At 47.8% G+C, this 12,117-nt stretch overlaps 1 protein-coding gene across 1 annotated transcript; it reads right to left on the bottom strand.

Moving 5' to 3' along the window:
• Window positions 1–641: 641 nt before the first annotated feature.
• On the bottom strand, window positions 642–6,823 carry LOC116642608 (keratin, type II cytoskeletal 2 oral-like). The gene is made up of 9 exons (XM_032421088.1): window positions 6,756–6,823; window positions 5,249–5,435; window positions 4,911–5,131; window positions 3,958–4,018; window positions 3,335–3,430; window positions 2,675–2,839; window positions 2,196–2,321; window positions 1,438–1,655; window positions 642–711 (listed from the first exon to the last, which is right to left on the bottom strand). Exons 1-9 carry the CDS (start codon window positions 6,821–6,823, stop codon window positions 642–644), a joined length of 1,212 nt encoding a protein of 403 aa, XP_032276979.1.
• Between the last annotated feature and the right edge of the window lie 5,294 nt (window positions 6,824–12,117).

Raw genomic sequence — 12,117 nt, 5'->3', positions numbered from 1 at the left:
ACCCCTGCGAGAGAGGAGCAATGGTAGAGAGGTGTGGTTAAAGGCAGGGGAAATTTCTACAGGTGTGCATCAGGGCTCAGTCTCAGCATCTGATGCAGGAGTGCCGGTCATGGCTGGTGGTAGTCTGCACAATCCTAGCTGAGGAGGAGGAGGAGCTGCCCAGTCTGGGACTATGATCTGTGGAGGTGCTTGTGCTTCTGGACTGGATGTCCTTCCCCATGCTGGTGGACTCACTGTCCCCTCAGATGCCCTGGTCACCTCTGTCGCCCCAGATGCCATTGCTGCTGCTGCTGCTGCTGCCCCCAGCGCTAATGTTCTTGCTCCCGGGTGTGTGGCTGACCACAATTGCAAAGAAAATGGGCCGCTCAGTGTCACCTGGCTGTCTAAATGCCCACTGCATGCATTCCTATCTAAGGAATGAGTGGCAGAGAAAAATCCAAAAAGAGGAGAGACCACCCTCCCATGGGAGGGAGTTCTTTGTCTGAAGGCAAATAGAGGACATGCACTGCACAGGACATTAGATAAGTCTTACCCAAATATGGCTCTCCCTTTGTCCCTCTCTTTCTTTTACTCCAGCAGTCAGGCTATAGGAAAAGCAATCTGTGGGTAGAGGAGCTGAAGCAAAATCATGAGAAATCATGTCAAACAATAGAAATGGAGTGCATAAGATACTCACGGATGCACACTGGGCTCTGACACTCCCCAGACATCCTGTTTAGGAAAACAAAATAAATATCATGGAACCCTCATGGTGGTTCCTCTCAGCATCTCTGCTCAGAATTATCCTCTGGGATGCCAGAGTACAATAATATGAGTTGCAGCTTCAGGGATTGAAGTTAGACATGAGAAGGGCTTCCCTGGGGTTCTAGGATGGGGATACAGAGAAACAGAGATATAATGTGTCTCTGGATACTTGACTCTGCCATCACCTTGGCCTTGGTTCCCTCACTGGCAAAACTGGAATAATATACTTCTTCATCAGTTTGTTGAGAAGAGTAAATTAAGCCATAAAGAATGTCTAGCACAGTGCCTGGCCTATACCAGAGGTGATGCAACTCTTATCTCTGCCAGAAATGGAGAGGCAAAGAAGAGTGACTAATGTGGAGGGAAATGGAAACCAGTTTGGAGAATAGGAGAAGCAGGCTACTAGAACCACCTAGTACCCATCTGTATTCTCCACCATATCAGGATTGGCTGGCATCGGCCTTTGGGGTGCACTACATGCCTGTTGGGAAGCTCTAAGTATTCAGGTCTAACAAATAGATAAAGTTGGTGTCCCTGAGCCCAGAGAGGAGAGTGCTAGGCAGTATAATTCAGTTAATCAAGAATTTGTTGAGACACTCCTTTATCCCCTGCCACTGTGTCTAACCAAGGACCATACAATCCTTTGAAACTTGATTCTCAAGTTGTCCTCCTTGCCTTGGCCAGAATCCCTACCTGCACTCCTCGCCATCCAACATCTTGTAGGTGGCGATCTCCACATCCAATGCCAACTTGATGTTCATCAGCTCCTGGTAGTCACGCAGGAGAGAGGCCAAGTTCTCCTGGGCCTGCTGCAGGGCCTTCTTGAGCTCTGTCAACTTGGCCTGAGCATCTTTGAAGTTCCATTCACCCTGTTGTTCAGTGTCAGCAATTGTTGTCTGCAGGTTAGTATTCTGAAGGAGGAGAAAGAAGAGAAGGATTGAATCTCTAAAATTACCTGGGCACATGGCAGGTGAGCACAGGTCTCCATCTGTCTTCTTAATGAAAACTTCTAACCTGTGTGCTGTGTGGTTGACCATGCTAACTTCTTCTGCCCATATCATTCATATCCATGTAGCTACACTATGCTAAGAAATTCCAATGGTCATTTGAATCCTTACCCAGAGATATTGATCACCTGCTTCCCAATCTGTTAAAGAGGGATAATCCATGGTATGAGACCCCAGTAACTCAGTCCCACATATTTCATGGAGTCTTGGGGCCACAACCAATGACATGAGGGAAAATCATTCTATCTTGAAGATGATGGGTGGGAGTAAAGGTAACATACATGAAGCCATCACTCTGTATGGTATTACCTTGGAAGCTGCATTGTAGGTTCCAATAAGGACCTGAAAGACTTTCCAGCCTGCTGGGTTCAGGTGCCCCTCTGGCATCTCAGAGCACCATTGTCATTAGAGTTAAAATCCCAGGCCCTGGGGAGTCACACCCACCTGCCTCTTGATGCTCTCAATCTTGGCCCGCAGCCTCTGGACCATCCTGTTGAGCTCTGCAATCTCATTCTTGGTGCTCCTCAAGTCATTACCATACCTGCTGGCTGTAGTCTGCAGCTCCCCAAGCTGAAAGGTAATGAGCAGATAGGGAGAAATTATCCCTAACCCTCAAATACATGTGTATGAAAAGGAGAATAGAAGTGCAGTCAATCCAGAAAGTCCTAATATTACACGGAAGTCCACCAGGCATTTAGAATGGAAAGGATCACTTAACTAAAAATCACAGTTGCCCTTAAAAATATCAGGCAGTAGAATGAAAAACACTGCAAGTTATAGGTATTTGTGAAAGATATTTCAGTGGGTTTCCACTGAACAAAGTGTGCATTATCTGGGATGGTGCCAGGAGGGGCTGGAGGTGAAGGAGCAGGAGCCCTGGAAAAAGCTTGTGAGTCTAGACTGATGAAGGGACCCTTATTTACCTTGACCTGGTTCAGCCCCTCAGCTTCTGCCTTGTTCCTCTGGGAGATCTCCTCATACTGGGCCTTGACCTCGGTGATGATGCTGTCCAGGTCCAGATGCCGGTTGTTGTCCATGGACAGGATGATGGACATATCACTGGATTCCGACAGGACCTGGTTGTACTCCTACATGCACACAGGAGCACACCATTGGGCAGTGTCACCAACTCTCTAGGATGCCCTGAACCTTCCAAGCACTGGCTCAGGAATGTTGTGGGGTCTAGAAAACTGAATCTTACTGAAGGGAAAGCAAGGGGACAAGACAGTGATCCAGAAACCAGGCAGCAAGAAAATTCCAAGCAGGCAGTGAGGGATTACCCTTAACTCTCCTTTTACACATTTCCCTTGGGAGTCTATGTACATGCAGATTCTAAAGGCATGGACTGCAGATTCTGAAAGCCTGAAGCCATGGGAAGGAGAAGAGGGAGAACATAAGCAATATGATTAAGGAGTTGTAAAATTGAAGAAATGAAGAAGAAATAGGGATAAAGATGGGAAAGACTTTGCAAATGTTTGCTGCCAAATAGATTTCACAAAGGAAGCTGAATCCCCCAGAATCAAGCAAGATTTGATACCCCATGTCATGGCTTCCACCCTAGAAGAAAGTATAAAGGTCCTTACAGTTTCAAAAAGGGCTCTCAGAAAGTTGACTTCACTGGTCAGACTCTCCATTTTTATTTCCAAGTCCACTTTTGTCATGTAGGATATACCCACATCCTGAAAGTAAAAAACAGAGAATCCACCTTCTTAGCTTCAATATTACTCTCATTAGTTACCATTGCACTTAATAATACTGATACCATGTTTACATGGTTGAGGAAGCAAAAAATCACTTAAACCAGACCTTACACTTGCAGTAGAGAGTTTTGATAATTGAGCTCGGTGTTAGAAAAGATCATTATTATCAGTTTTTGTAGCTTGGATAGTTAGGATGGTAGTTATTAATAGTTGGCAATAAACTGTAATGTGTAAGGACTGGCTCAAAGCAGTTTTGCAACTGTTGAGCCAAGCACACTTGAGAGATATCTTAGCTACAGAAAAAAAGGCCTCAGGGCATAGGCTCAGATGCAAGGCTGGCACTGTCCTGGGTTCTGGCCATCAACAATAGGACAACACTTGGAATCCTGCTCTGGACAAAGTTCTATCCAGTCTCACACCCCTGGGAAGATGCCACCATCCCCCCCTTCCCTTGTGCCATGGGAGGAGCCCTGTGCTGGCTTGTTCTTCCCCACTGGCCTGCTCACCTTCTTCAGAACCGTGAAGTCATTCTCAGCCTCTGAGCGCTTGTTAAGCTCATCGTCATACCTACAAGAAAGGAGAGAGGTCATGTTCGAGGGTGGCTGAGCCAAGGGTATGTGCACCTGTGCCCAGGGAAAGGTGTTTATTCCAGGAGGTGGTATGTAACCTGGGGTAGAGCTGCAGGTGACTATTCCCTGGATAAGATCAGGCTAAAGCCAGTTGAGTAGCATGCTTTGTTACAATGGTAGGGCCTTTAAGAGCACACTAACACCCCATTTCTGACACTCCAGAATACTGGAAATAGAAGATAAAACATGTGATGGAATTGGCACATACCCCTGGTGTCCTTGGGCAACACATTCATGCAGGTCTCTGGATTCTCCACTGCAAGGAGTCAGCCTAGTCCTCATGAGCAAAAGCCTATGGTCATTCCCAAGCCCACCTCCCACCTACACCTGAAGCTCCCAGCTGTTCCTTTCTCCATCTGTGTCCTACCTCCCCTTGAATCTACCTCATCAGCCAACATTCTCTAACTGGTCCTCACTCTTGGCTGTACATTGGAATCACCTGAGGCTCTATAAAAGCTACCAGTGCCTGGCTCCCATGCCCAGAAATTCTGATTCAATGAGTCATGTGTGCAACCTGGACATTCAGAATTTATAAAGCTCCCGAAGTGATCCCAATAAGCAGCACAGTATGAGATTCATTGTTGTTAAATGCCAAAGTGCCTGATATCTGCCTCTGTCTAAAGCGGGTCCCCTAGATGCCCACTCTGTGACATACATCTCATTCTCCTTGGCACCAACACAAATATCAAAAGAAAGCAGATCCTCCTTTCATCAGACCCGCATCCTGACACCCCATCCTGTGGCCTACAGATTCCTTGAGGAAAACCTCCTGACCTGCACCACAATCACTTAGACCCAGTGGCTGCTTTCTCAGCACCTCCATCACTCACTTCCTCTTATACTCCTCCACAAGTGCCTGCATTGTGCTCAGTTCCCCATCCAGCTGACCCCACTCACTCAGCAGCCTATCCAGGTGAGCCTGGAGGCAGCTGGTATAGGACTCAAAGAAGGGCTGCAGGTCATTGACACTGGCCCTGGAGGTGGCCGACTGCTCCTGCAGGAGGCACCACTTGGTCTCCAGCACCTTGTTCTGCTGCTCCAGGAACCGCACCTGTTGTCAACCAGGGAGCAGAGGTCATGGCCTGCCCAGCCTCTGGCTCATGGGCAGACCCACTGCCCCAACCTAGGCCTCATGTTCCCAGGCCCCCTCCCCACCGTGGGCCCTCACCTTGTCGATGGAGGCAAACTTGTCATTGAGAGTCTTGATCTGCTCCTTCTCTTGGGTTTTCACCTCCCTGATCTGAGGGTCGACCCCCATGTTCATGGGGTGAAGGAGGCTCTGGTTGATGGTCACCTCCTGGATGCTGAGGGGAAAGCCCCCTGAACCCCAAGGCCCCCGGCTCCACCAGGAATGCCTCCCAAACCACCAGGTCTCCCTCTATTGCTAAAGGAGCCTCCTCCAGAGCTACTTCTCATGCCCCTTCCGCCAGCCCCACGCAGGCTCCCTCCAAAGGCACCCGAGCAACCCTTTCTGAGCTCCCAGTCTGGGCGGCACCTCTGGCCACACTGATTGAGAGCTCTTGCTCCCCCCAAGGCCGTACAGGCTCTGACTACCAAAGGTACCCCTTACCAAGGCACAGGCTGGGGAGATACTGCCTCCCCCAGAGCGTGAGGCTGACTGGGACCTAGTGGGGCTGATACGGCTCTGGCCAGACACCACAACAGCAGAGCAGGCCCTAAAGCCCTTGGTGGCTTGGGACAGCCTGCTGGACTGCTGGCTCATCATTTTCTCTGGGCACAGGAAGATGTCCTGGTTCAGAAGCCTCTGAGGAAAGGACAATGTCTGACACAGGAAGACAGGTGGCCCCTTTTAGAGGTCCCAGTTAACCGGTTCATTAATTGGATGATTTCCAGGGTTTCATTCTCTGGCTACAACTAATCCCCACACCAATTTCTTTCGCTATAATCCCAGAGTCTCCATTTCAAGTCTTTCCTGTAATTAGCCTTGTATAGACTTTGTGTACTACAGAACCGGGGCCCTCCCTTAATGAATGAGCTTGGTTCCTGCCAGGCATGGCCCAGTCCCAGGGCCCCAGGCACCGGCTTCTCAGGGGGCAGCAGGTTCAATTAGGTGACTCTGTGGTTTTTTCATTCCCCCAAAACACTGGGCGTCCACTGGTGTCACTATGCTGTCTGCCTCCCAGAACCAACAAGCCTCATGCAGACTCCCGTGTTTGAGAGAGACAGAGTGGAAAGTAGGACCTCTAAATCTCACAGTGTGTACCAATGGAACTCACCAGAGAGCCTCTGCTGGTTTGTCCCTGGCTCTGTGACACAAGCAGCACCTCTGCTATCCCAGTCACAGAGGGGTAGGTATCAGGCCAGAATGTTCCAGACTGACTCAGAGGCCTGAGTGAGTGGACTAGATACTAGAGACATTCATCTGAGCATTAGCACTGTTCACCACTGGGGTGACCAAGAGAACTCATGTCCCCTCTGTCTCCCTGTGGCTCCCTGCATGGTGTTATTGCTCCTGTTCAACTAGCTGCCCTGGTGGCCCCCACACCCCCTATTTCACTCCCACACCAGGTCTCTTCCCCTTTCAAATATGCCTCCTTGGTCTGCCTTCCAGGAAGCCTCCCCCTTTCAGGCTCCTATAAGTCCTACTGTCTGCATTCCCATCCTTCCTCTTCCCTGCATGAAGGCTGTAGCCCTGTCCCCTTGACAATAGGCACCATGGGGGCTGGATCTTATCTGTCTGGTCCAAGAGTGCTTCCACTGCCCTGCACAGTGCCTGGCCCATGGTGGGCTCACAGGTTTTGTAGAATGAATGGCTGCCCAACTTTTCCCACTTTTGGTGCTGCCCCTCTATGTGGGTCCCTGTATGTGTCCCACCTCTATTGTCACACTGGACAAGAAAGCCTTGTCCCTTAGGATATTCCTCCCATCCAGACCATCTCTTACCCCAAGCTCAGGACAGAGCCCTGTACCTGTGAGCTCCGGATAGGGTTTTAAGACACGGACTATTAAAGTAGCTGCCATTTGTGTGGATGGCTTTCCTCTCTGCTAAAAATGCCACCTGTGTCAGGCGAACGTGATAACCACTACACTATGGAAACAAAATGCCACCTGTGTATCAGCCCCATTTTAAGTGTACAGGAAATGCAACCGGATAGCCCATGGGTGGGAGAAGGGACCCAACTGATCAGAATGCCTTGAACCTCCCTTAAACTCCCACACTCTCTTACCCCTCATAAGCCCCCGCACATCCCACCTTGGATGCTTGTGGTGACAGCCTGACCCCCTCAGGGGCCTGGGAGAGAGGCTGCATTGTCCTCAAAATAAACAAAATACAGGTGATTTCATTAAGAAAGCCACACTTGTGGTGATAGCAACAGCCATCCTAGCTACAAAGAGAGATCAGAATCTGGTGGTTTCTGGTGAACATGAGCCAAGGAAAAGGACACAATACAGTGGGAGAGATAGGGAAGGCCTTCCTTAGAGAGAGGTTAGGAGAGCTGGAGCACTCCAGGCTGCTGTAGCATCTCCTCTGGAAAGAAAGGAAGTCATGATTGGGTGTCAGACATGAGTCCACTGCCATCTGATCCTGTGTGAGGGACTTGAGTACCTTCTAGTTACATGTGGTAGAAGAAAGGAAGAAAGAAAGGGAGGGAGGGCAGGGAGGGAAGCAGACAAGCCCAGTGTACTAGAGTTTACAGAGTTCTTCCTGCCTCTAGTAGGAGCTTACTCTGAGCTTGGAACACACATTTGTTCACACCTCAGCATCTGCATGGACCTAACACCATGCCTTGCCTCTATAGACAGCACCATGGGAATAGCTCATGGGATGGCAAGTCAGTTCTCAAATATTTGTGAGAAACATACTCATTGCAAGGCACACAAGACAGCGTGAGAGCTAAAGTTTAAGCAAAAGCAGGTCTATTCCAGCATTTATGAGCATCTATTACATCATAGAACAAGGAGTTCAGAGGAAGGAGAAGATGTGTTCTATATACCTAGGAGGCAAACAGTCTGACACTCTCACTCAGAACACAGGACAAGCATGGACACAGCCAGTGATAGCCACATGTCTACTGCAGTTACAGGAGAAGGAAATGGGAACTGTGGCGGGATGTTAGCCATGGAAGTCTTCCCCAAGGAAGCATCATGAGCCAATTTGATGAAGAAGACAGACAGCATCCCATGTTAGGATGAAGAGACTTGCAGGAACCAGTCTGTGCAGCAAACATTGTAGCTTTATTTGAAGCAGGATTGTCAGAAGCTACTGAAGGCAACAGAGGGGAGCATGTTATATACACAGATGCAGGAGTGTGTACCAGCCTGACCCGTTGTGTGGGAAGAAATTATGCTGGTCATGGCAACCTGGAAAACTGTGGTGGGTCATGGAATTGGATGTGGTTCACTTCTCCCCCAAAGACCCATCCAGAGCATTTAGTCTCTCCTTGCTCCCATCCACTCCTACATCGCTGCCAACATGATCTTATGCAAATACCACTTTCAACATGTCACTCTCCTACCCAGAAAATGACTAGGCTTCCTATTCTAGAAGAATGAGCTTCTCTCTTGACCTCTAATGCCCTTCCACCTCTGCCTCTTGCTCCTTCCTCCCTCCCCAATGCCCCACTTTAATATTAAGGCCTTGCCACTCCCTCCAAGCAAATTTCTTGCTATTGTTTGGTGGGAAGTTGGGCCAAACCACCTCTGAGGTTTCTCCCACCCTTGGGGTTCTGGGATCCCATAATGCTCCCCCCCTTTCCCTCACCATCATCCTTGGAGAGTTCTGCCTCTAAAGCATGACCCACCCCACATCCCAGCCTGGGGATTCCTTGATCTTCTCCATTACACTCATCTTCTTCCTCCTCCACCTCAGCCACACACTCAGGGCCATTCCATTGATCATCAAAGAACTGTTCCCTCTTGGAAGCTTAAACCCCAAACACCCACTCTATGGCCACAACCTTTCATCCTTCACCTTATTTTCACCTACCTCCCACCACACCTGCTCTTCATTCTTATAAATACTCCCATTGTCTTCATCCCTTCATTTTCTCCTAGTCTGTTAGCCCTCTCCTGGCCTCTTCCTGTTCTTCCCAATTTAAGTATTACTCATTCATTCAACAAATACTTTTTGAGCATCTATTATGTGCCAGGCACTGACCAGGTGGTAGGGAATGGAGAACAAAATTAATGCTGTCCCATCCCTCATGGGAAGAGTCTAGTGACCATCTGAACAACCTTCTCACCAGCATCCTCCATTTTCTTATGCCACTAACTCTTCCACCATTAGCCTAACAAAGTCCCATGTCTAGGACAAAGCTACAACCTTCCTTTCCCCTCCTATCACAAAAGCTGAGCACTGCTGGGGGAATCACACAAGTATGTAATCTGGGGCACAACAGAGTCCTGATCTCCACTTTGGCTGTGTGCTCAATCCCTCCCTTGTCCTGTCAGCTTCTTGTTCATGGCCTTAACCTCTGTCCCAAACTTCCACTACTCTCCTCCAGCCCCTTCACAGTCCCCACCACCTGCCTACAGAAGATGACTTGGCTTCCTACTTCCCTGAGAAAATCTGCAGGTTGTCAGAAGTGATCTCCTTTTGGCATCTTTTCCATGCCTTCATTCTTACCTGCCTCCACACCCACTTTATTTTTCTTCCTCTTGTACAGGGCTATAAGAAGCCTTCCTCTTGTACGGGGCTACAAGAAGCCACTTCCTCTAGTTCTTCACTCAGTCAGTTACCGTCCTCCCCACCATATCCTCAATCTCTCCTCTATGCCCAAGTCTTTCCCATCTTTAAATTCCCTCTCTTGACCCCATGACACCATCTTGCTATTATCCTGTTTGTCACTTCCCCTTCTCAACTAAAGATCTCAGAAAGGTAATCCAAATTCACAGTGTCCATTTCCCCATCACTGGTCAACTCCTAAACCCATGAAAGCTTGCTCTGCACATAATCCCTGCATCATGGGCACCACACTCCCAAGAGTACATTTTTTGCTGGCTTCCTAAAAGTCAAACCCAAGAGATACCCTTAGGCCCTCATCCCCCCAGATCTCTCTGTGTCTACAGTTGAAACATGGTATTAGTGTGTTGCTACATATAAACCTGATACTGTTTTCAGTATCATTCCACTAACTTTATATTAAAGTTAATATACATATAACATAATATATATAATATAGTAACTTTATATTAATATTTTTTTAATCTCTTCATTCCTTAAACGGTTACAATCCACATAAATAGGTTCTCAGTCTTCATTCTCATGTAACTTGGCAACTTTCTTTTGGATGTGGTGGATAAACCATGGATAGATCCAATTTGTCAGGAATATGGACAAAGCATTCCTTCCTGAAGACAGCACACACCCATCTTTTGCAGGCTGAAGTGAATCTAAAACCCTAAGATTCTGTGGGACCCTGGGCCACTGGGGAGCAGATTAAAAGAAGTGGTAGTATTATTACTGTCTTGTTCTAGAAAGACAGTGCCAACCCTGGATGAAAGGGTGTAGAGGCAGTCCAGCTGCAGAGACTAGAGACCAGAGTCAACAAAGAATTAGAGATATTTCCCCTCCTCCCCAGATCCCAGAGCTCAGACACAAAACCACCAGGGCTGCCATGTACATTTGTGTGGGTTGTGTCCCGTATAAGAGTTCCAGGTCAAGAGTGTGGAAAAGGGCCAAAATGTAGCCCATATTCTGGTCACCAACCTGTGTGCTATGACGTGGGCTATGTCCATCCAGAGTGCAGGCATCTTTTACTTTACACAAAGTGCTGTCCTCTGCCAAGCCTGTGGAGTTGTGTCTGCACAGAGTGTACACCTATTTCTAATTCACAAAAAGACCAGACAGGCCAAGGAGACCTTGGAACACCAGAGCTGGACATCATGAGTCTTGGGGCAAAAAGAAACCACTACTAGGAAACCTTTTCTTCCCTTGTATTCCACTGATCATTGGGTCAGTCAAGCCATGTTGTAGTGAAACTGCCAGAGTTCAAGCTCCTAGTTACATGACTTTCATAAGTTGTTTAACATGCTGTGCCTTGGTTTCCGTCAATAAGATAAAGATAAAAATATGATCTACCTCATAGTGTGGTTGCAAGGATGATTTTAGAATAAGTCCTGGTGCATAATAAGCACCCAGTACACATTAGCTCTTAGCTAATGGTGTCATCCTATGTACAATGACAGAAAATCATCCCTTGCATATCAACTAAACATAACTGCCTCTCACCAGGGTCCTCATCAGGTGTGTGTCTGTGTGTTCGCATGTTGTGGGTGGGGGAGGGATGCCTTATTGCTGTTTAGTGTGTTAAAAAGAAAACCATGGGCCCAAAACAGTATCATTTAGGACAACTCAGCAAACCAAGACTTAATACCTAACCTAACTGCACTTTTCAACCCCCCAGGAATGTAACCTTTAGCCAGTCAATGTGGAATTTCCTGGTCAGTACTAGGAAATTTACTGATAGACCCCCTTCCACTCCTCTTAGAAAGATAACCTTGCCTGGACAATGCATTCCTTGCTAATAAATTCCTTTCTTTTTTTTTTTTATACCCTCTCTCTGCCTTTAAAACCCTTTCATTTAGTTCAGTGGAGTTCCCCTATACTTGCTAGGTGGGATGTTACCCAATTCTTGAATCATTTAATAAAGCCAACTAGATCTTCACATTTACTCAACTGAATTTTGTTTTTTTAACAAGTGCTTCTCTGTTTCAAAAAGGCAGGCATGTGGGTGTGAGTGTGTTTGTCTCTGTGTGTGTAGGTATGTGGTGGGTGAGGCGGGGATTACAGTCAGAAGACTCAGATGCATCAGCCATATGTGGGTGGGGAAATTGAGTAGACTCATTCAACTCTGTTAAAATGTGTACTTGGGGGGCACCTGGGTGGCTCAGTCATTAAGCGTCTGCCTTCGGCTCATGTCATGATCCCAGGGTCCTGGGATCGAGTCCCGCATCGGGCTCCCTACTCAGCAGGAAGCCTGCTTCTCCCTCTCCCACTCCTCCTGCTTGTGTTCCCTCTCTCGCTGTCTCTCTCTCTCTGTCAAATAAATAAATAAAATCTTTTTAAAAATAAAA

This window comes from Phoca vitulina, unplaced genomic scaffold (assembly GCF_004348235.1).
Source record: "Phoca vitulina isolate PV1807 unplaced genomic scaffold, GSC_HSeal_1.0 scaffold23, whole genome shotgun sequence".
Lineage (NCBI taxonomy): Eukaryota > Metazoa > Chordata > Mammalia > Carnivora > Phocidae > Phoca > Phoca vitulina.
The sequence above is the reverse complement of the archived record's forward strand: the minus strand, read 5'-3'. Positions and strand labels throughout refer to the sequence as shown.